Below are 23,081 nucleotides of genomic sequence, written 5' to 3'. Positions count from 1 at the left end.
TGTTTCTGACTTCTACTTACTAGTAGGTGCAGCCATACTTTGCAAAAGAATATACTCTTCACGTGTTATACACATTTCAGAGCTGATATGCTGCTCTCTGATACAAATAGAAGATGGTCTCCTCCTATATTGGTACATCCCCCTGTCACTGACTGCCTGGGAATCAATTATTGTCATGTCAGGAAAGGGAGACTGGAAAATATCAGTCATGTCAAGAATATTTTTCATCTCTCCTCTTTTTTTTTTTTAAGGGTATTAGAGGCTTATATCGAAACACTACATTTTCTTCTGGCAAGAGTAAAACAAAATCCCGTTCTTTCAGCCAGGGGGTAGCTATGTACAAGTGGGCCTTCTTTCTGCCTTTGTTATAAGCCCGTAGGCTGGAGCAAGGCAACAGGACAAGATCCTCTATACTGGGAGGCACAGGCAGATGGGAGCCACAGCTACACCCCAGAAGCAACACTTTTGATTTCTTTGGGTAGGTGGAAGCAGCTGGGTAGGTCGGGTTCCTTCTGTCTCTGCTGAAGCACAGCCAACAGACTTTGGATATCACCTTTAAAATAAGAAATAATAGCATGGAAAGACCCGAAGTACCTCATCAGAGTCTGAATTCAGACAAATGCAGCCAAACTATGTGGCGTTTTGGCAGGTGAGAATACAAATTTCTTCACAAAAGGCTGCTTTGCTCCTTGCTGCAGGAGGATGGTGAATATGCCACTCTGACTGTCAAAGCTGCAGGAAAAGAAACAGGCTAACAAAAATAAAAATCTCAAAGACAACATGTAGAGACAAAGGCTTTTATTTTGTCTAGAGCTCCATTTTTTGGCTTACAGGGCATCAGAAGTTGTTCCACCTGCAGGCTTCGCATCTTCCAGCAACTCTTGCAATGTTGCACCTCAAGCGACGCTGAGCAAGAAGGAAAGGAGAGAGAGTGAGTGAACGATACAGAGTCAGTACAATACAACAAACTCCTCCAAGGCTTTCTGGCAAGTAAATAAGTTGTGAACTCTTCATGCAGAGGGTTTGCAGAGGGCTGATGCAGAGGGCTGAGGCAGCATTAGCCTAAGGGAGTGAGCGTGCTTCCCAGCAAGGGGTGGAAGACCCTCCCCGTTGAGGGAGGCAGAGCTCCTGGCGCGTCCCTGTCGCTGCCACACTGTCCATCAGGTGGCGGCAGCGCTCCAGTGAATGGCAGGAGCAGCTCTCCCTTCAGCCTTTCCGAAAGGGGATTTTTTTCAGCAGGCCGAGCAAGACCTTTGAGTGCCAGGAGAAGAGGTACGAATCACACATCTCCTCACTGAACGCCAAAAAGTCAGCTGAGCTCGGTCTGAAACGCATACCACATCTCGGGTTGCACAAAATGGGAACTAAGCTTGCTTCAAAATCCAGCCTTCTGTGTCAGTCTCCTCAAACTAGACTAGTTGACAGAACTGTAAAAAAAAAAACAGGTGAGCTTTCAGGCACATCAGCCTCTTATTGCATCATTTCTTTGGCTCATGTGTGATGAAAACCTCTAGTTTTTCCAACCAGATCAGCTGATGTAATAAAAAAGATTATTGGGTTTTACAAACCACACCTCACTCATTTAAGCCATCATAGGCTTTCTGTACATAAGCATTACAAGAACACAGCATGTAGTGGGTAGGAGGAAGAACCATCCTTCAGCATAAATCTAAAAGAACTGAATGAGTCCTAGGACTTTGTTGAAAGAAGCAGCAGCATCTCATTGAACAACTCTATCAAAAGTGGCAATTAAAGAAGATCGTATTGTTTTGTTTATAAGTAACTCATTAGGCCCATGCATCGAGGTCTACAGAGCATAAACAAAGAATTATTTGAAAAAGAGATGGAATATAGAACAAGCCCCATTAGCATTTTATGCACACTGCTTATTTCCTGAACTAGATCCGATGTCTGACCAGAGGTAAGTAAATGGCTAACTCCTCTTTAAGTAAGTTAAAAAAAGGTACCTTTGGCGAGACTCTTGTCTCATGCAGAGGATGCACTTCCTCAGCTGCGGGGTTAAAACAATGATCAGAACCACTATGCCTCCAATACCGGCTGCCACAACCCCAATGATTGTTCCAATGGATTCTTCTATACCAAACAAGGCTGGAGGAGAAGGGAAGGTAGAGAGAGTAACATAAGATGTTGTGCAGACATGCAATGCAGCCAGCATGTTTTCTGCCGTGGCTGAAGAGGAAGCTACTTACTAGGATATCGATTATGCTGATGTCTTGTCTGACATGAAATCATGGGCTTCTACGTGGGAGGGAGTATTGCACTACAGAGGTATTGATTTTTTTCACTCCAATGTAGCAAGCTGCTACACTTTCTGGGGCTTTAGAGACAGGACAGCCCCACTGCCCTCAGAATCTCCTTTAACAGTTGGGTGCTATGGGATGGCAAAAGATGCTGCTCCCTGAATTGATGGGACTCATGCCGTATGCTTTATTTTCAAATGGAAAAAAAATTACTCTGACAATTTCAACAAAATCATCGGTCTCCTTGTCTGTCTCCAAAGAAGACAGCATGGGAGAGCAGACAGAGCTCTTCTGAAATCCTTTCTTCAATTGGTTGCTCTTTGGGACTGTTACATGGCAGAGATGGCATAGTGCTGAAATTACATATTTCATAGTCTCAGGAACACACAAAAGCAATTATACTGGCTAGAGTGTAGACATTGCAAGAGTAACCTGCGCTACTGAGACTATGAGATCAAGCCAAGAGAAGACCCCATTAGTTACACAACTAAGCCCTTGCAGAGGAACACAGTTTTCTTGCCTTGTTAGTGTTGCAGTTTAAACTGAATAGTTTCATACACATTAGTAAATCAGGCTCAAAAGAACAAAGACCTAGTGAATCTTGGTGAGCTAGAAGCTTTGGTAATTAATAAGGGGGAAATGGCACTTGCATAATTTACTCTTGACACAGAAGGTGCTATTTTTTGTTAATTAGATAATAAGATAATAACCCTTCTGATGTGTTGACTTTTTGGGACTGCAATGTGTTTAGCCTATGGAAAATGGGTTGACATTTCCAGCTGATAAAGGCAAAGTGAGTTATCTCTCTACTTAAGATGCCTAGTGTCTATCTGAGAGGCTAAGAAAACACAGCATGGCACTTTTAATGCTACTTTGATTTTAATGTGAATGAAGTTAATCAGAAATTATACAATATGATCCTTGTGTTCATTATGGGATTACTTATGTCATCCAGAGTTAAGGAATGACTATGCAAGTTAGTGGGTTGGAGAAAAATAATGTCAAAAAAAAAGAGTTTTGGAGCTGTTCCCTGAGATGATATCTTGACACCTTTCACTCATGGGGGTTCTGCCAGAGCTGTGATTACAAGGGAACTTGTCTGTTTCATTCTTGGCACTGACTTAATTTTTATGGATAAAATTATTCCTTCTTTTTTTGGTTGTATATGCTCCTCCTTATATAATACCTGTTTGACTGTTTATAGAGACAAGCCAATCAAAATTAGCTGGCCTTACAAAAATAATGAGAAATGCTATAGAGCAATTACACTCCATGACACTGGGCCCTTACAGCTAGAGGACAAACAGGCCAAATTCCCTTTCTGCAAGCATGTAAACCAGCTTTGGAGGAAAAACAAGGAGAAAAGAAGTCAATAACATCAAATGTTACCCAGAGCCCTCCTGATCCTGAGCTTTGTGCCATCTCCTGTCACCACCTTCCCGTCCGGAAGTGTAACCTCACAGAAATAAATACCATGGTCACTGGTTGTCACATGGAGGATAACCAGGGAGGCATCCCCTTGGGACAAGTCTCCACTCATGAAGACCCTGGAGTTATTTGGCAGGACGGTCACATTGTTTTCTAGCAGGTCCATCTGCCCCTTTTCATCTTCTTTGTACCACTTCACCATCAGGTCATTCAGGGAGGGGCGTCGTGGACTGTTAAAATGGCAATTTAAGACCACAGTTTCACCCTCTTTGGCTTTCTCCTTGGCTGGTGTTTGAGTCACCAAAAGGTTCCATGGCTCAAGTGTTGTCAACAACAAAGGCTGTGCTGTTACATGAGTTACAGCTGCTGCATTCTCCTTGCTTGCGCTTCCACCAGTAACACCGACATCTGCACCAGGAGAGAGAAAGAAGAGGACGGTTGAGAATGATAAACCTTCCAGCTACTCCTGACCTTTAACCAGCACAAAGAATGGCTCCTGGAATTAGCACTTGAGGGCAGTCAATATTATGATGATGGGGTTTTCTTCCTAATTCCTGCTTAGATTATATTCTTGGGTACAGATGGATCTTTTCCTGAACCTCAATTCCTTCCTACTGCCATACTAGACCAGTCAGCCACATTTTCACCTGAAACACTAAACTCTTTCTTCCCACCCCAAAAGCATCAGGGCTCGATGTTCCTGCCTCAACTGCTTTTGAGGCAAATCAAAAAATGCACATACACTCACACACTGCAATTCTGTTCTGGCATGTACAGTGAATAAGTGTGCATCCTAATGCAACTGCCTGCATCCCAAAACATAATATGAGCTTCTCAGAAGTTCTGGTGTGCATTTCCAACTGTGGAAATTGAAATTGTGGGAAGAATGTCCATTGCCAGAGACCGAACCCCCAGCAGATCTGATGAGCAGTATGGGAGACAGAACCTCAGCCTCGTGCAGGTACTGATACTGAGGGTGACAGCTGTTCTCTCTGAAGAGACCATTGTCCTGTTAACTTTTGCTAGAAAAATATGAGCATGACTGTAGTAGATATTTAAACCTTCCTTCTCACACTCAGGTGCTAATCGTAGTATCAAACAACCTCTAGCTACGAGTAGTGAGAGTGGATCTTGTTTCTGGAAACAATAACCTGGGCGCAGAAGATGAGAGGAATAGTTGCTGTCTCAAAAAGAGGGGAAAACAAACCTAAAAATAAGCCAACAGCTTTTGCCAAGAAAGTGTTCAGACCAATTTTTGGAAAAGGTTCTTCCGTTGTTTTATTTTCTTCAAGTGAAATAGTCTCCTTTCGAACTAGTTGATGTCCTCTCAAGGATTGCAGACAATTGCAGAGTGAAGGTCTTGATTTTCCATTGTCTTGAGTCTTTCATTGCCATCCATAGAGTGTGAAACACTATTGTCTAGGTCTGGTAAAGCTTCACAATGACAATAGATGCTCTCTGCTCAGGGACAAATGTCTCAAGGCAACAGAAAACCAACCCCCTTGATAGTCGGTTTGGGAGTTAGTTGAATGGCTCCTTCAGGCATGCTTGTACACAAAATCACAGTTGTATTCATAGTTATTATTATTTATGACTCTTATGGGAGTAGAGGATTTCTTTCAGACAGCAGGGTCCTGTTGTTCTGAGTGCCTTATAAAAGGATGGGGTATATAGCTTACAGTTTAAATATCAGACAAGAGATAACTCGTGGATGCAAAAATACAGGAAATATATAAACAGGCTATGAAACCAGGCAACCACAAAGCATATGAAAAACATTACGAGTTGTTTTGGCTCTTACCTCAAAGAGAAAATTTTTGCCTTTTAACTGAAACTCCAAACCATGAAAATCAAATGCCTGAGAATTAGGCACCCCAATATAGTTTTGCATCTGGTTCCCTAAAATTAGTGACCCTTATTAAAGATACTGGATGAGATACTATCCTCCTGTTCATATGTAATTGTACCAATGAGCCTGCTGGAGCTTCTTTGGGAAGTCTGAGTTCTGTATTCTCCCTTTCCAGTTAGATACGTGTATTGATGCAAGAGTCACAAAGTTGAAGTCCCTTGACAAAATACTTTGATGAAATACAGAGCATAATTGAAATACTTGACTAAGTTGATAGTAGCTTGACATACTACATATTTGTGCATCCAATATTCTGATGTGATATATTTGGTTATTTATTAGAGTGAATTTGAGCAGTTTCATAATGAGTACTCTTTTAAAATTTCAGTTTATTAACCATCATCTTCACCTGTTGTTTTAACCAAAGCAGTGTGTGCTACTGCTACCTTGTTTTCAAGGAATGGCCACAAAATTTCTTCTCCACTACAAGTATTCTAGCCTTGCCATATGCATCCCTGTAACACAACTGTAATTTTTATTCCTTTTAGTGATGCAAAAGGTATCATTTTTATATAGCCACTTAGTGGGTAGAGAACATAACTGAGCAGGAACAATGTGCTCCGATGTTGCCTCTGTTCATCATGAGTTTTATTTGCATCTCCTGTCATGAAATAACTGGCCTTATCATCTGTGTTATCCCAGATCTTTGATTCAATACAAATCATGTAACTTGAAGATAATCAGGAAAATCAAAACATAAGAAGAGTCGGCCGTATTGTTTCATCCCAGCTTTGTTTGAGTGTTTCACTGAGAAGGTCACAGCACTGCCTCTATTTTTCTTTCTTTGTTTCTTTTTCTTCTTTAGGGCTGCAAAACTGGAACATATTAGTTCACTGGTATTCAAATACACAATGCCCTTATCGTATTGGCATCTGGGAGCACGCAATGCCAAATGCTTTGTTGACTCTGCTTCAAAGCTCTTTTTAAGTCAATTGCTTCATGTGTAAGTCAAGTGCTTCATGATGTGTAGGTCCCTTGTCATGCGGGTTGTAGGGATGGAGAGCAATGCAAGGCTTTTTGGTGAAAGCACTTCAGCAAGACAGAATACAGAGAAATACAGCATGAATAACCTTGTCTTGACCTGGAAAAACGATTAGATGATCTAATAGGTCAGTGTCACATAAAGTCGTTAGTTCACGGTAAGTTTTCAGCTATGAGGGGAGAAAGCTCTCTGGGACTCCCTGTAATGTGGCAGTGTGCTCCACATTTGGCAGCACTAATAGGGCACCTACTAAGCCCTCAGCCCCCCTTTACATAATCTGCAGGTTGATACTTTCCCACGTAAAGCCATATCAGGCCTGTGAGCAAAAAATACACAAAGCAGGCTAGAGGAGGTGGGGTGACAAACAGAAAGCATAAAATATAACTGCACTCTCTTCTTGTCCTGGAGCCTCTAACTGACTCTTTGGTGCCTGGAGTAAACCCAAGCAGCCCTGCAAGCTTCTTTTGCCAGCTGTCAGCAACATGGGGGAACAAAAATGGTGGGCAGAGGTCAGCGCAGAATGTTACCTTTTCTTTGTTCACACTCAGTAGCTGGAGGAGAGGTTGAGGGCAAGTAGGGTTTGATTTCTAACCCACATAAAAATCCTCTCCTGCTGAAATGACTGTCTTTCAGGTGGTTTTGTTGGCTTTAAAGCTCAGCTTCACATTCAGGCCATGCTGATGCCATGAAGGTGCTTTAAAAGCTGTATCCAGCTCCCAGCGATCAGTGACTGCACTTTGCTACTCTTAATTTATATGACTTTTGCCCTGGACTGAACTTGGCTTTCACAAATGGATATGAATAACTACCTTTTGACAATAACTGGTTGCTAATACATCAAAGAACCAAAATAAAAAAGAAACTTCTAGCAATGATGATACACATCTCGAAAAAGACAGGCAAATACACTCTTTCTGAACATTTATATTAGCTGAACAGGAATGTATCTAAAAAGAAAAGTATGTTTTAATGCAATGCACAACACAACTGTTTCTCTGCAACCTGAGGAAACCTTCAGTGGAAAGTTGCTTTTTGAAAAATAGAAGAGAACCTCTCAAGCCAAACTCTAGGAATAAGCTATGTTTCTTCTAATTAAGGTTTAGTACTCACCCAGCACCAAGAAGAAGAGGAATGAAGTTGCTGCAGACCTATAGAGCTTCCCAATGTGCCGAATCATAGTTGCTGAAGTATATGGCCTCACTGTCTCTCCCTCTGGTCGTAAGGGCAAAAAATATGTATGTATTATAGCAACAGGACCGCACATTCTGCCCAGTGAATGTCACACTTACTAAAGTTACCACAGCTTTGAGCTCACAGTGCTCTGCCTGCTGCCTGGATGACAGCCACGTTTGAAGTGACAACAATGACTTCGCCGGCGGCTGTTCTGAGCTCCCTCTGAGAAGATGTCGAAAATGCTTTGAGAGCAGAGGAAAGATAATACATTGTTTTTCACTTTAGCCTTGCACAAACCACAACTTTGGTTTGAACACAGAGTATCCAAATACTCAAAAGGAGACCTTTCTTCTGCTGAACCACTCCCAAGTAAGTGGAGGCGAGAAGAGAAAGAGCATTGGATTAATTTTCTGAGCAGCTGGACTCTATCATCCTAATACACCACAAAAGGAAGTTTCAGAAATTTAATATTTTTGTGACTATATGTACATGATGTTTACAGGTAAAATGTATTCCCCAAGGTATTCTTTTCAGTGAAGAACAAATGCTTTTTCATCAAAATTTGATTACTTAAACTCTGTTTAAGTAGAGCTTGTCCATGCCACCAGGGTGGAGGGGAAAACTGCTGAAGCAGGTGGTCTATCTGCAAAACCAGCAGGTGTACTCTGAAACAGAGTCTAGGTTTACATGAGGCACACATGGAGCATGACTTTGTGGGAAGAGCTGCAGCAGCCCCAAACCCTACCTGTACCATCCAGCCCCTCCGGCAGTGTACCCCTGTACCAAGCATGTGCCACCCTCAGTACCTGGCTGACACCTCTTCCCTCAGCTACAGGATTAGGGATTACTGCACATTTTGTCTAATGATCTTGTATATCTTTAAAACTCTCCAGGTAATGGAATTATGATTGAGTATCCAGTAAAAACTCAATTCCCTATCTCTTAAAATACATACAAACCACAGTTCAGCTGAGAGAGGCATGAGTATTTCTGCTTTTCTTTGCATTTGAAAGCAAAAAGGACCCATATCTCACTTGAAAAACTTGGCTGACCAAACAATGTCAAGAGGAACAATTCATTCCTGTAGTCACCAGTTGTTACTCTAGCTTTGGTGTGCTGACACCAAAGCAGTAGTATCAGCAAAAGCAGGATAGGCTAGAGGGAGTATAGCTAAAGGAACTTGGAGGGCAAATACTTCTCTGAAATAGCTTGGAAGAGTGGGAAGACCTAGGATTACCAGGCAGGAATCGCTCCAAAGCAAAGTATATATTAAGAAGGGAACTGGGATCAAGTGCAGAGCAACACAGCACTTCAGAGGAAAGTTGGAAGGAGGTTTGTGAGGGTCTTCTGAAGGAAGTACTGCCAAAGCGTAACTGAGTAAAACCAAATTATCCATGAAAGGAAAAAATTAGAGGAGTCAGAAACGATCAAGAGTTTGAGGAGGGAAAACCAGTAGAGTCAAAGGCATCTGGCAGATGAAGAGGAATTGGGACCAAGTTACTGAGCTTAGAGTATTGGTCATGACTGCATGTCAGAGAAGTCAGCATGGGAAGATGGAGGTGGACTAAAGGCAATCCAAACAGTGTCTGATTCAAACCCAAGTATTTGGTGTGCTTCAAAAAAACCCTTCAAGTGTGTCGTGATAGACATACTACCATTGTTCATGCAAATGCTGTTTATGTTCATTTCATCCTGTAATAGCAATTCTCTTGTGAATCCTCCATTGAATAGGTCAATGCCTGAGCAAAACTGCCAGATCAGCCAGCTTTTAACCGAGGGAATACAAAGGAGGTTTAGTGTCGCTGGCAGCCAAGAGTTGAAAATGAAGCTTCTCCCACTTGGATAACCCAATCCTATCCTAAGAGAATCTCAATTTTTGGACAAAATGAAAAGTAAATTTGGTACACAGATTGTTGTTGATAAAAGCATGGAAAAAAATTGAGTTTTAGAGGTCCAAATCAAGAAACCAAGGAACAAAAATGAAACAAACCACACATTTTTTCACACTTTCTTGTAAATTTTGGAGACTCACAGTCTCTTGCATTAAAACTTTCCTGTCTGGGCCAACAGCTCGGAGGGGACATCAGCCACTGGGACTTCACTGATACCTTTGCTAATGTATCAGAGGGCAGATATCGCAGGGCCCTGAGATGTCGTTTCAGGGAGAGCCTTCACATGCTTTCAGGGAAATCCGTGGAGAGAAAGGGGACAGCAGGAAGAAACAGTGCTGTCACTACAGTCTGCTCTACCCTTCCTTCCCTTGGCTGGCCATCCATCCATCCATCCCTTTTCATCATCTACCAGGCAGCTGCCCAGCAAGGTGGAGATTTCTTTGCACCTCACAGGGCTCTTCTTCTTCCGTAAAGTGACCTGAGGGCACAAGTCTGTGAGCCATCATCGCACTGGTTGGGTCCCCTGACTCGAGCGGCATCGTTTGCTGCAGTCTAAGACGGACTCCAGCTTTCCCAACCTCCGTGTGCTCACAGCTTGGGGCAGAAACCACCTGGCGCTGCTCAGCAGCTTCAAAAACGAGACCCTGGGTTTCCCGCATTGACTTCCTTTATGTCACCTCATCCTCCGCTGAGCCCGCAGCCAGCCTTTCCCCTCTCCCCCTAGGTGTCCCCCTGGAGCGGCCTCCCGGCGGTGTTTTCCATCGAATCCCAAGAATTTAGGATTTGGGAACCTTTTTGCTGCCCGGGCGCTGTTGAATCCACTACCGGGGCTGCACGCGCGGGGTAATCCCTGGGGATGGAGGCAGCGAACACCGCCCCCCCGCCCCCCCCCCCGGCTCCCCGCTGCCAGGAGTTCTTCCTGCCACAGCCCTCAAACTTTCCCCCGGCTCCCGGTTAACTCTTGTGGAAGGCGCAGAGGGGTCGCCGGAGCCGGCCGGGGGGGGGTGGGACTGGGAGGCGCCACCGCCCTCTCCGCCCCCCATGACGGCTCCCGCTCCCCCGAGCGGCGTTGCCGCTCGCCCTTGGCAACCCCCTCCCGCCGCGCGCCGGCGGCGCGGCCGGCGACGGCCCCTTTAAATGGCGGCCGCGGCCCCGCCGTGCGCCCCGCGGAGGAGGCAGCCGCCGGGCGCCGCGCCGCCCTCGCCCCCCTCCATGGTAAGCGCCGCGCTCCCCGCCCGCCCCTCCGGCGGGCCACCGCCGCCCCCCGGGCTGCGCAGGTAGGTGCGGGGGGCGCCAGCCCCGCTCCTGCCCCCGGGGAGCCGCGCGGGCGGGCCCCGCGGGCAGCACTGGGAAGCGCCGCCGCCGCCTCCACTCCTCTCCCTCGAAGTTGGGTTTTGTTTTTTTTTGGGAGGGGGGGAGGAGTGGTGTCCCTCGGGGCCCCCGGTGAGGAGGGGCGGCGAGCGCCCCGCGGCGTCTTCACAGGGAGAGTCTGGGCTCCCGGGAGCCGCCGGGGGGACACCCAGCGGGGAGGCAGCCGCGGAGCTCCGGCGTTATGGTGGGTCGGGAGCGGGAGGGCAGCAACTGGTGGAGGTTGTAGCTATCCCAGGTGTTTGCGTGGAAACCCCCCCCCGGGTCAGCCCTGCTCTCAGCCACGTATGCTGGAGCGCCCCTGCCTCTGCCTCAACCCGCTGTCCGCCCCGGAGCGCGTCCCCTGCCTGGGCCGCGGGCTCGGCTGCAGCCCCGGGAGCGCTGGGCGGTGTGCGCAGCCCGGGCTGGCGGTGGGGGCGTGTGTGTCCCATCCCCGGCTCGGGGTTGAGTCGGCTTGCACTCCAAACTCAGCGTTGTCTCATCCCGGCAGATCCGGTAGTACAGGCGATGTTACTGGTTAGGGCCCTGGGCTGGTTTGGTACCGTTTGCTGGGTGGGTTGGGACAAGTGACTTTTGTGGCTCTGTTTGCCTTCATAAAGTAAAACTGACCTTCAAAGTGAGGAATACTGATACCAAGGGACAGTGCTACAGAATTGGAATATAGAGCTACTTACTATCTTTCTAAGTTATATGAGTCCAAGTATGTGCCTCTGAGTGTTGTGCTTGTATTTATATACAACAAAATGTACAATTTACAGTGTAAGTAAAAATATTTGATGTATCGTTATTATAATAATATAGATCAGTTGTCTGGTAAAAGTGCTACAGCTGTATGACAATTCTCAAGTTTTGAGAGGTCTCACAGGTTCCTGAGATGTGCTGCATGTTATGGACTGATGTTTCCTGTTGATATTATTTCAGTTTTAAGTATCTGTGCAGCTTCAATGTGCGAGTTGGGGGGCTGCTGTGGAAATGAAATACTTTGAAAAAAAAATGTAAGTAATAATTAAATATAGTATATTCTAGGAAAAAAGTCAAAAAGTTGTCAATGGGAAGTGTTTCAATAACACTCACCTTGGTGAGACTAGCATGCCACATTTTGTGTAATATACAGATTAGCCATCTTATTTCACCTTTCTCCACCGCTGCTGAATTACATACCTTGCTTCTTTGTTCACAGGAAGTTCATGAAGTAGATCATGGTCTTGTTAACCAGCTACTTGCTGATTCAGAGGAGACTCTTAATTCGTGCACAGAGAAAATGCAGGGTCCTGCTCAGTATAGCTGGAGTGCTGACTGGAGCTTTTGGGTAATGTGTTTTATTTCTCTTCTAATTTGTTTTTAATTTATAAATGTAATACATGTATATTTTAATTTATATATGTGTGTATATGTACAAGCTTTATATCCACTGTTCTCAAGTTGCTTTGTAGTCATGAATTAGTAAAGTGCTCTCCACCCATGTAGTGAGGTTGGTAATTTTATCATTATGGGCTTACCAAAGTGTAAGCTGAGACTGAGAGGGGGTGAAGTTGTTTACCTGATGTCACATATCAAGTTAGTAACAGAACTTCTGGCTTCTGCGCGCAGTCCTGTCTCCCAGTTCCTGGCATGGTTCATTAATGTACCCCGTGTCTCTTTATGCCTTTAGAAAAACATTATTGATGCCTTTTCACCGTAAGGGCTGAATTTTGATTCCCATTGTTGGGTGATTCTTCTGATGTGCTTTCTTACTGTCTGTTTTTTGTCAAGTAAACACATTTATTTTCTACAAAAGTAAGCTTCTTGTCTTCTGTGTAAAAATGGGATTTGTGAATAAGAAGGGCAGAAATGAGGGGTTTAACTTTGTTCCTCTCCAGGGAAGTGCTTCACTGAAAGCAGAGGGTGTAATAATAAGTGCTGATTTGAATACTTTTCTCATACTTTTGGTAGTGTTTTTTTAATGCCTTCAGAGAAGGTAAATATGTTTTGCTGTTAGTTTGGTAGATGAGTTGGTGTTGTTTGGTAAGGAAGAGGATTACTTGTGCATGCAGCCATGGGCAGGGTAACAGCTGATCATGTGAGAGATTTAAGTTCCCTTCCTCACAGCTCTGGCAGTCTGACTAAGGTTCTGCATCAGGTGTCCTCAGTAAACTGGTTTGCTTCAGCTTGTGCATAGGGCTGGACTACGTTGTCCTTCTCCTGATGAGGTCATCCGAGTGTTCATTGTGCTGAGCAGGTAGAAGATTAAGTAACTGGCAAAGGCCATATGGAATCTGTGGCAGAGCTGTGAGCAGAACTGGGGGCATCAGGTTTCCCAACTCCTTATTTATAAATCTAGCTTGTATGTGTTTTCATCCCTTCTGTTCAAACTAAGTGGAAGTCCTAATGCTCAGAACATCGGTTTGTGCATCTCAGGCCCTAAGATAAACTCCCTACAAATGTATGTGTACTCTTAAACTGAGCAATAGTAGTCTGGAGCCAATGGAAATAGGACAGGCCTAATGAATCCCAGCAGGTCGTAGATTTGTGTCGCTAGAGAGCGAGTACTTGGGTTGTTCAGTATTTTTTCCACTATTCCTACAGAGACAAAGGTGATACAGGGCTGTCCTGCCTGTGCCCAGCTGTACCTCTGTACTCGAATCAATAGTAAATCCTGCTGTGCAGACACTGTAGCTGCCAGTTATGCTCTCATTAGATGGCAGATTAGACTGTGTAAACCAACTCTTGATGGTTTGCCTACAACCATTAATGCAGGTGGTAGTTTGTGTGAGAAATAAGCCTGTTCAGGTCTTGGGATCAGTTTGTTGGACTTGCAGTTAGTTACTCAGTGTTTCCTTGGTAAGCTTGGCAATTGAAAATAAAGTCACTAAAGTATACTATATGAAGAATATAACTGCATATATTGCACACATAATTGGCTTTGCATTCTTAGGTTTTAGGTGCATAATGAAGGTCTGAAGTTTGTTTGAACAGAGCTTTAAGCCTGTACAGTGTGTCCTCACAGTACCACTTTCTGCTTCCTGTAGTAATGTGTCCCTGTAACTTCAGTGGAGTGGGATTCTTCAGTGCAGTGGCAGCTGCTGTGTAAGGTGTTTTCCAGCATGATTAAATGATTGCCTTCTGTCTATGATTTATACTTCAAGAACCTCAGTATTTGTTTGATGTTAGTGTTTATCTGGTTCTACAAATATGACCTTGCAGTTAAAACAAAGTCATTGTGTAAATACTTGCCTCTTGTAAGATAATGCTGTGGCTTGTAGTGTTCTAGCCATACCGTCTGTTACTGATTAGTTTTAAAAAAATCTCTACCAGTCTGGTTATAGGAAGCTACGGTACTTATTTTGTCAGCCTCAAGGGAACTGAACTTAAAAGTAGCAGGAGCCAGAAAGCCACAAATTCAAGGCAAAACTAAGATCTTCTCATTAAAATGTTATATCATTGGCATTTTTCCTCCTCTTCTTGACAGAAAATGTATTTCAATAACTTGCATGGTTGATGATGGGCTGCTGACTGTAAAAGCAAATCGTTCAAACTCCCTACATTCTGAGTCATAGTAAATGTGTAGGTGATAGCATGGAAGGCAGCTTGTTGCAGTGTGTAAAGCATGTGTCACTAGCACTTGACGAAGGATGATGTTACTGTCCTGTAGCAGGTGTGGATTTGTTATGCTTGTTCCTACTCTTCTGTCAGCAGAAGAAAGGAATTGCTGAAACAGCAGGATTAGCCTGTGGTAGCATCCAGGGATCAGCTTTGTTGCCTGAGTTATTTGCTTTGAGAGGCTGCCTGTTTCTGACAACTTTGGTTTACTCCAAGGGTTCATTTCTTCTGAGTGTGATGTACTCTTGTTTCTCTGATGTTGGAAACCAAATGTGGATGTTGGAGCCTGACTGGTTTGACTTCAATTTTTCATGGATTGAGTGGGAGTAGGTACTTGTGCCATGCCCCTGGAAGTCAGGCCAGATATCCTGAATGCTCAGTAGGTGCTGTGAGCACATGTAATTAGCAGCAAGACAGGGTTGGCAGCCTCTGGGATACAATCTCTTTCCTAGCTATGGTGAGTGGGGAGAAGAAAGGGTAGCAGAAAAATTAGAAGGGAGGGAAGAAAAGAAGAGAATCCTACTATGCAGAATAATATTGAAAAATTTTGAGAAATAATTAATTTTCCATTATTGTAATCTTAAACTGGTAGTTTTACTAACTGCTGTTTTTAAGGTTGATGGTGTGTCATGGATGTTTTTTGTGTAGGTTTTTTGATGGATTTTTTTTTCCAGCTGGAGGTGTAGAAAGCTGGACTTCTGTAACCTCACTGGAGGAAGAAAAAAGCCTACTAACAAAATTAATCTCAGGGCTTCCCCTCTTTACTGGAAACCATAAAGCTTTTATCTGCATTTGATTAAATGATTCTAGTTTTGGCAACTGCAAATAGAAGTGATGAAAGTCAAAGATGATTTGGAAATTACGTTACACCTGGAAGCCCTATCTCAAGATTCTGAATTCATCTTTTTACTCCTTTCATACTGAAATATAATTCAATTTAATATACTTGGAAGAAGAAACCTGTGAAAGTCTTAAGTGTTCTCCTACTGTAATGAAGAAAGTAAAGGTGAATGAGGAAGCTAATGAAAAGGATCTTTGCATCAAAAGTGAGGGTATTGTGCCTGGGGACTCTAGTTTATATTAATGAACAGTCAAAGAAAGTTCATGTGTGTCTACAATAAGAAGAATGCCCATGGAAAAAAAGAACAAAAAAGTGAGTCCTGTTGGAATGAAAAGGTAGGTGGAAAGAGTTGAAATCAAATGAGCATCTCTAAGAAAATTGCTTGTATCTGGGAGGCTTGTTTAAGAATTTGGAAATATGAGGTGTCAAAGAGGGGATGGATTGAAAATAATAGAGGCTTTAAAAAAGCCAGTTGATTGCAATGTAATGCCAGTTTTAAGAGTTGGTCAGTACAAAGCAGTCTGACAATAGAAGCAAATGATAGAGTGAAAAGTGAAAATAAACTTTTACTTTTCATAATAGAAGAGCAAGTGAGGTTGCACAAGATCGGGAAAACATTTTGAATTATTACATAGAATTGGCTTCTGTGAGAAAGAGCTAATCTGTGGGAGCATGTGACAAGTATGTATGGCAAGAATACAACTGGCATATATGTCTCAAACCTGCACTGGAGGGATGCAGATACGCCTCACAATTTGGAAGATGACTTATTGAAGCACAGAATCCAGTTGAGGTACTTTGTGGCCCAAGACTGGTGAGCGTTGAATGAGATATTTCTTGTATTTATGGTTGTTTGGATGCTCCTTCTGCTTTTCTCTGAAGACTCACAACATTCTTGAAATGGTTTACTGGGCTGGTTAAATTGGTCACTATGTTTTGTCAGGCTGGTATTTAAGGCCCTCTGACGGTAGCTACATCTCCTGTGTTGTGTATTTGGTATGTTTCTTCTTATTATCTGTGCCTTCAAATCAAATGTTTGGGTTGTGAAGGAGAGACATCAATGCTTATGACACTGGGGGAGGATTTTTAACCGCCTTTTTATTTGCTGGTATGAAACAGTCTGCTAAAGAGGATGAGAATTGGTTAAATGCTGTAGGTCTCCAAAGAGAATAAAAACCTTAATCACATTAGTGCTAGGTTGTGGTAGGTTGTGGTGTGGCTTTTTGTTAGGCTTTTTAGGTTTGGTGGTTTTTTTTAATGTTATAACTTCAGTATAAATAGCTTTTGTTTTCGTAGCACTGGTGTGTTGTTTGTTTACCTGTCTGGAATCCCTACAAATAGGTGCCTTTTTTCAGCCCTGTGATAGCACTGATTATATAGCATCAGTGTTTTAACATGGTAAGAAAAGACAAACTGCAGTTCTGACCAGCCCTTGAACATGGCTGATTAGGCCTAAAGGGTTTTTTTCACTTCTTGTCATACTGGGAATCTCCTTACTGCTGTTGATGCAGCTCCAAATTGAGCACTGGGGTAGATCTGGCTGTCATCAAGTTTCAACCCATCCTTAACAAAGACTGACAGTGGTGCCCTAAGTAAGCTTTTGCTAGCTGCAGCAGTGGGAAGCTCTATATAATATGGATTATTATTGCACACATGTAAAGAATTAGTTTAGAACCTGAAGAATAATATTCATAGATCAGAAAGAAAATATTTCAGATTTGTGTGGTTTACTTTTTTTCTTTTTTCCCCCGAGTCTCTGTGAGCAAAACCATTAGAAATGCAACGTAGTTCAGAAAATCCACATGGAGTTGATAGAATAGTGATATCCTTTTAATGAAAGGGCAGTTCCTAAGCTGCAGAATGAAAAGTTTAAAAGACAACTCTAGGAGATGGGAGTAAGCTCTCTCTTTGGTCCTTGTGTTTGTTTACAGCTTGTATTTCTGCAAACAGGCAGTGCTGGAGCACTGTCTCTTTCAGGTTCGCTACAGGTTCGCCACTTGTATCTAAGGAGAGGGAAAGAAGACAGGTAAACAAAACAGGATGTGATTGTTTAGTGGTTCGCTTAATTAAGTCATTGGCAGCAACTAACAGAAGAAAATTCTCTGGGAGATGCTTAAGAGATAGAATATTTAAAATTTGAAATATTTGACATTTAGATTATTTGGGACATGTAATTACCTATCCAAAACCATAAGAGTGTTCTAGACAAAAGTATATGGCTTTTCTGCTAATGATTACTTTGGAAGTTATATTTTGTCATCCTGTGTAGGAGATGGCTATGCACTAATCGAGTTATGTCAAGATTCCTTGGTGACACTTGGCAGCATTTTAGAAATTATGTGTGGAGTAAGAGGGTTTTTTAAGTAGTGTTTTTTATTGGTGCTGCTTGCTGAGTCAGTAAAGCCTATACCTGTGATATTTGTGTATTTGTTACTGCAACCTTCTAAAGCCTCTAGGGAATGACAGATAAAGTCATTCAGGACTCTGGCCTGTTCATACAACCTCTCAGTGTCTCCTCCTGTTTTCTACTGTGCGTACTACCCACCAGGACTCAAGATATCACCCCTTGTTCAGCTATGGTGGCATGTGGTCGTGAACCATTGTGTCTCTGTAGCTCTGATCAGCTTGTACTGACATGCAGGTCTCCCAACAGCTGCCCCTTTGCATTTCACTCTATATAAAGTTGAAGAAAAATTGTGTGTGGTTTGTCTTCGAGAATGGTTCATGCTTTTGATATAGAAATGACTAAGAGCAAAATCGGTGTTTTTCTAAGGCATAAAAGGAAGAGATCAAATAAGATATTTCATAGGAAAAACACTTTTGGGACAATTGCTTGGTAAGTGCTATTTTCCATGTAATTTCAAGTGCAGTAGGGCTACCGGCAGACTTAATGAGATGACCAGAGTAATTTATAGGAAAGTAGTTTATGTAATTGGCTACAGTCACTACTGCCTTAACTACGTAACTACTCTTGTGGCTTAATACGCTCCTTCAGGTTTTCACCCTAGTCCTGATCCAAAGTATTTATGTATCCTTTCATCAGTTGCTGAAAACTAAATGACACCAAAGGGAATTCCTACCAAGATGACTGTTTCTTTCCTTCGTGATTCTTTTTGATCAATATTTGGGTACTGTTACTAAACATAAATACGGATCAGAGATGCAGATATAGTGATATGCATCTTGCTGGCAAAGTAAGGAGGGAAATGCCCATTCTGTATTTGACTAGTTCTGTATTAAGTAATCTTTGTGGTACTTTGCAGGTAAGGAAGACAAGAGTTCAAAATTCATATCTTATAGTTCCTTTGTATGTGGCTTTTTTCCCTCCCCTGAAAAATATCTGGATTTTTTTTCTCCTGTTTATTAAATGGATCAAATACGTCTAAAGACAAACAGTTTATTACTTAGGCAGCCTGCAGCGAAAGATCAGGTGAAAGAACAAATGTTCTTAACCACTAACATTGGCTAATTCTCTCATACACGTGCTGTAGAAACAAACTTGAGTCAGATGGAACTGCTGTTCAGAAAGGAATGTATTTTGTTATCCAAAAGGAAGTCATCTTGACTGAGCTTTTAATTGCTCTTGCATCATATTAGTTAGTACACTTATGGCTGTTGAAACCTGGACAACATAGTTTCAGGACTCAAAGTGGGGAGTGGATAAATTGTCTTGAGCTAAAGGATACCTTTCTGCTGGAAGGGTGACAAACTCACTTCAATTACACAATGTTAACTGCAGAGTTCATCCAAACATGCTTGGTTTATTTGTATTAAGCTTGTTTTAGAAGTCGATGTATCACAGGTTTTTGTTGTTGTATTTTGGTTTACTTTTTCTTCTTTTTTTGGTTAAATCCTCATGCAATAGATGAAATTACTAAAACAGAACAAAAAAGAAATGCTTGAATGATGCATCTTTGAAGTCAAGGAAGTAGGTACAGATCCACAATTTTTCCCTAAAATGAAAAGGAATTAGGTATTTAAGAGCCTTGTGAACTTGGTTTGTACTTGTGTCCTGGGAGGGGAGAGCAGCATGAAACATGGTCTCTGTCGTGGCCATTACATGCATAATTTTACTACCAGGTTTGGAGGAGTTATTACCAGCTACGGGTGGTGTTGTGAGGATGCAGAGTAAATCTGAGATTGGAATATCTTACCTCTTGGAAGCTAAAACCACCTGAATTCCTTGTTGAGGAAGATGTTTATCAATGCAAGTGTCCAAACCTCCTGAACTTTTTGCTTAACTTTATTTAAAACTTAAATGTTTGTTTCATCCAAACTCAGAGCTACTTGGTAGCAGTTACATAAATAATTATATTTGAAACTGAAATAATGAGCCTTATTGCTAATTGCAAACATCCAGACTCAGGTGTTTAATCAGCTGCAGATGGTGTTATCTCATAAACAGGAAATGAGCTTAAATTACTTCATGCTCATGCTACTTCTGAGACCTCTCACATTGGTACCCAGGCTCTGGCAGAACTTTTCGGAGATTGCTTTGAATCTTCCCACTGTCTTTCTGATGGAAAGAAATGGCCAGTGAATGTTTTTCAGTACAGATATGCTTCCCAATATCTTGCTCCTCTTTCAGCACACAGAGATTTCCCGTGATGTATCCTGTCTGCTTTGGGAAGGCAGAAGAGTCGTCTCGTTTTTCTGGTGAAACCAGTTCCTGCTATTTGCATATGTAGCTGATCTTGACAACAGAACTGCAGGCCATCCAAAGCACCACCACCCAGCTAGGTGCACAGAGACAGCTACTTATCCTAGGGAGCAGCCTGGGCTGGCAGAATGACTGTAAATATAGCCTTATTGTGTTCAATTATCATCTTTCAGGCTTTCAGATTTAAATCTCTGATTAAAATGCCTTGAAAAGCATTTTTCTGTTTCTTCTGTCAGCTTCCTTAGTAGGGCTGTGCTAGGAGAATGATCTCTCTTTGCTGCTCTTGAATCATTAGCTCAATGTTCAGCCATGTGCCCAAGAGGATTGGGCTTGTAGAAGGCTGGGCCTTCAGTGGGTGATGTGGGTGCAGCATAGAGACACACCTGCCTCTTCTCCTGTAGCTCTCTGTGTATGTTGTGATAGCTTCTAGGGATGCAGTCTTGCAGCTGGGGATGTGGATGGTGCCTTGCAGCAAAGAGGGGCTCCACAGCCTCTCACTCTACTGTGCTCTAATGGCTCACAATGTGTGCAGGATGAAGCTCCTGTGCAGCCTCCTGTTCCCTCTGTGATCTTCCTTGCTTCTAGAACAGCCCCTGATACAAATGGCATCCAGACCCTGACTTCATGTAGTTAGTTGCAGTAGCAGACAGGTCCTAGGTAAGGCAGATGGAAAGGGACAGGCAGGCTAAAGAAAGCAGAACAGATGTGTGTCTGTCTTTCAGGGCAGGCAGAGATCTGCCAGGCATGCAGAGCCCTGTATCCCTGCCTCACAGTGTCTGCTCAGTGTCCGTGAAGAACTGAGCTCTTGGCAGCTGGTGAAGGGGTGTGTGGTAGTGTACGCATTTGGGGAACGTGGCTATGCATGAAGCATGCCCTGCTCTCCTCCCTCCCCTTCTCTGGAGCTCAGACTGAGAAGATCTCTTAGCAAGGGCCACATCTTGTGTTAGAGTAGACTTGGGACAATGCCAGGTTACCAGATGTAGATGTACTCTGGGACTGGTTCATGGACTGTAGCCTTCAGTAATCCAGAGAGGAGGAGCACTGGACACTCGAGTGCTCCTTTCCAAGCTGGTGTTTCCCTGGTGATAGTACTTTTCTCTGCTATTCTCTTTGTGAACTTGAAATGATCAATGCTACTGCAGTCTGTCTCCCAAAATCCATTTTGATGATGGTGGTTTTAGGTGGGAGCTGGGCAGCTCTAAAGTGTGTCCCACTTCTCTTAAGTTTTCTTTGATCACTTGCTGCAGCATTTGTGTGCCTGTTCTGCAAGGCTGGTGTGTTTTGGCCTGCTTTCCAAGCTGGCATGCAAGCAGAGGCTAGCAGAACACTAGCTGGCTCTGCTGGATGGTGTCCAGCACCAGCTCTGAGCAAGTGGGGGAGAGAGGGGGGAGCTGGAGAGGGTTTGGCCAGGGATTTGCATGGTTTGGAACAGGCTGCAGGCAGCTAGAGGAGGAGGTATGTGTGGGGGGGTGTGTGTCTCCTGACTTTACATTAGCTTCATGCCTCAGTCAGCTTTATTCTGAAATGGAGCATATGCTTTGCTCTGTACTGTATGTGTCAAACTTGCAATTATATCTCCAAATCAGAGTTGTCAGGAAAGTACATTGGCTCCACTGTTAAAAATGCTTTAGAACAGTTATTTGCAGGAAGAAAATACTGAATACTACATAACAACTGCTCCAGAATATGCAGGGAATATTCTCAATCCAAACTTCTGTTTTTCTGGGAAAAGTCTATAATGCTGCTAATGACAAGAGGCTTCCTTATCATTGATAAGAAGCTTATCAGCTTGTTTCTGAAGCACCTTGTTTGGAGTAGCTTCAGCTGAACCCTATTTCAATGAAATGTAATGGCTTGTGAAATTGGGCTAATTCTTGTGGGATCTTGAAAGAGAAACTTGGGAGAGTTCCTCACATGTTCTAAACTAAAATACTCTGTTACAAAATTCTTCCAGGTCTGTTCTAATTTTGGTTTTGTTTTTGGTTTTATGATTTGTTTTTTTAAAGAACATTAAAAATGTAATTTTCAACTGATTATGCAACCAAAAGTTCTCTGAAGAAATACCTTTGTATCATTCAACTCTTTAAGTCTTTTGAGTTTTTTTTTCTGCCTGGGAAGGATGCCAAATTTTAAAATTCTTCACAAAAATGATACTTTTGTTATAATTATATAACCTGATGTTAGCAGCATAGTATTTCGTATGATGCTAAATTTTCTTGTCTGTCAAAACTGTAATCGTGACAGCTTTGGTTGTGGATTTTCTAGGCTGTTTTCCAAGCTATGCTCCAACATGACTTGATATTTGTACTTATACAGGTGAAGCTCAAGTATGAGACCTTCCTTCCTGCACTTGGAAGGGCCATGTGACTGATAAGGTGCAGGAAATGACCAGGCCTTCTGTGAGCAGGATTCCAGTTCAGCCAAGTTCATGTCACACTATGGAGAAACAGTTGTGATCTGGTCTCCCTGCTCAGTAGTTGAGCAGAACTGCTTTCCAGAAAAACAGATTTTTACCATGTGTCAGGTCAATGATGGCTGGATGAATCTGATGTCCACAGTGGAGCTTGTGGGAGCTGGAGTACCCTTGTGGGACACAGTGCTTTTGACATACTATACCTAGTCTTGAAAGTTAAATAAAAAGTCTCCCTTTCAGAAATACCTAATTCAGTCAGCTTCAGGAAGCTGGGTGTCAGAAGATTTTTAAATTGGTGTCCAATATTTCAGAAGATCTCCATAATGAAATAGTTCTGAGGAGTTTCTTTCTACATGGATTTTTGGAAGTTACTGGTGTTAGTTGTAAATAATAGTCTCTTAAACATTTTCAGTGTGCCTGCCTGTGCATCTGTGAGAACTAGTTAATAATAACACATTTGAGGGGGAGTAGGGACTCTGTCTTTAGCCTTCTTTATGGGATCTCGTGGGCTTAAAAAAATACAACCCACCCCTCATTCCCTTCCCCCCCCCAACAAACAAACAAACAAATCCCTA

The 23,081-nt window shown here is 42.9% G+C and overlaps 2 protein-coding genes across 7 annotated transcripts in view; one reads left to right on the top strand and one right to left on the bottom strand.

The window, feature by feature from the left end:
• Positions 1–802: 802 nt before the first annotated feature.
• LOC113991317 lies at positions 803–10,776 on the bottom strand. The gene is made up of 5 exons (XM_027727537.2): positions 9,786–10,776; positions 7,691–7,792; positions 3,651–4,097; positions 1,968–2,109; positions 803–906 (listed from the first exon to the last, which is right to left on the bottom strand). The coding sequence occupies exons 2-5, from the start codon at positions 7,755–7,757 to the stop codon at positions 897–899; spliced, it is 666 nt and encodes a 221-aa protein (XP_027583338.1). The 5' UTR covers positions 7,758–7,792; positions 9,786–10,776; the 3' UTR covers positions 803–896.
• Positions 10,768–23,081, top strand: part of GRAMD1C (GRAM domain containing 1C) — a 53,148-nt gene continuing 40,834 nt past the window's right edge. For 4 of the 6 annotated variants that reach the window (XR_003541891.2, XM_027727528.2, XM_027727527.2 and 1 more), the window contains exons 1-2: positions 10,768–10,860; positions 12,194–12,322. Coding sequence is in view for 5 of the 6 variants with exons in the window: in XM_027727528.2 (XP_027583329.1) it covers positions 10,783–10,860; positions 12,194–12,322 (207 nt within the window). In the remaining variant the exon portion in view is untranslated. Of the gene's footprint in view, positions 10,861–11,100; positions 11,201–11,389; positions 11,566–12,193; positions 12,323–23,081 lie in introns of those variants that run through there. The other 2 variants (XM_027727530.2, XM_027727529.2) reach the window with 2 other exon arrangements.

Source organism: Pipra filicauda, unplaced genomic scaffold (assembly GCF_003945595.2).
Source record: "Pipra filicauda isolate LSUMZ 115617 unplaced genomic scaffold, ASM394559v2 scaffold64_size3178608_pilon, whole genome shotgun sequence".
In the NCBI taxonomy this organism is placed as follows: domain Eukaryota; kingdom Metazoa; phylum Chordata; class Aves; order Passeriformes; family Pipridae; genus Pipra; species Pipra filicauda.
The sequence above is the reverse complement of the archived record's forward strand: the minus strand, read 5'-3'. Positions and strand labels throughout refer to the sequence as shown.

Bases quoted from the DNA above. Each gene is read 5' to 3' on its own strand.
- LOC113991317 (XM_027727537.2), bottom strand. From the start codon at position 7,757: ATGATTCGGCACATTGGGAAGCTCTATAGGTCTGCAGCAACTTCATTC. The intron at 4,098-7,690 runs GTGAGTACTAAA...CTCCTGGTGCAG, and splicing joins CCTCTTCTTCTTGGTGCTGG to ATGTCGGTGTTACTGGTGGA. The intron at 2,110-3,650 runs GTAACATTTGAT...CTTCTCCTCCAG, and splicing joins CAGGATCAGGAGGGCTCTGG to CCTTGTTTGGTATAGAAGAA.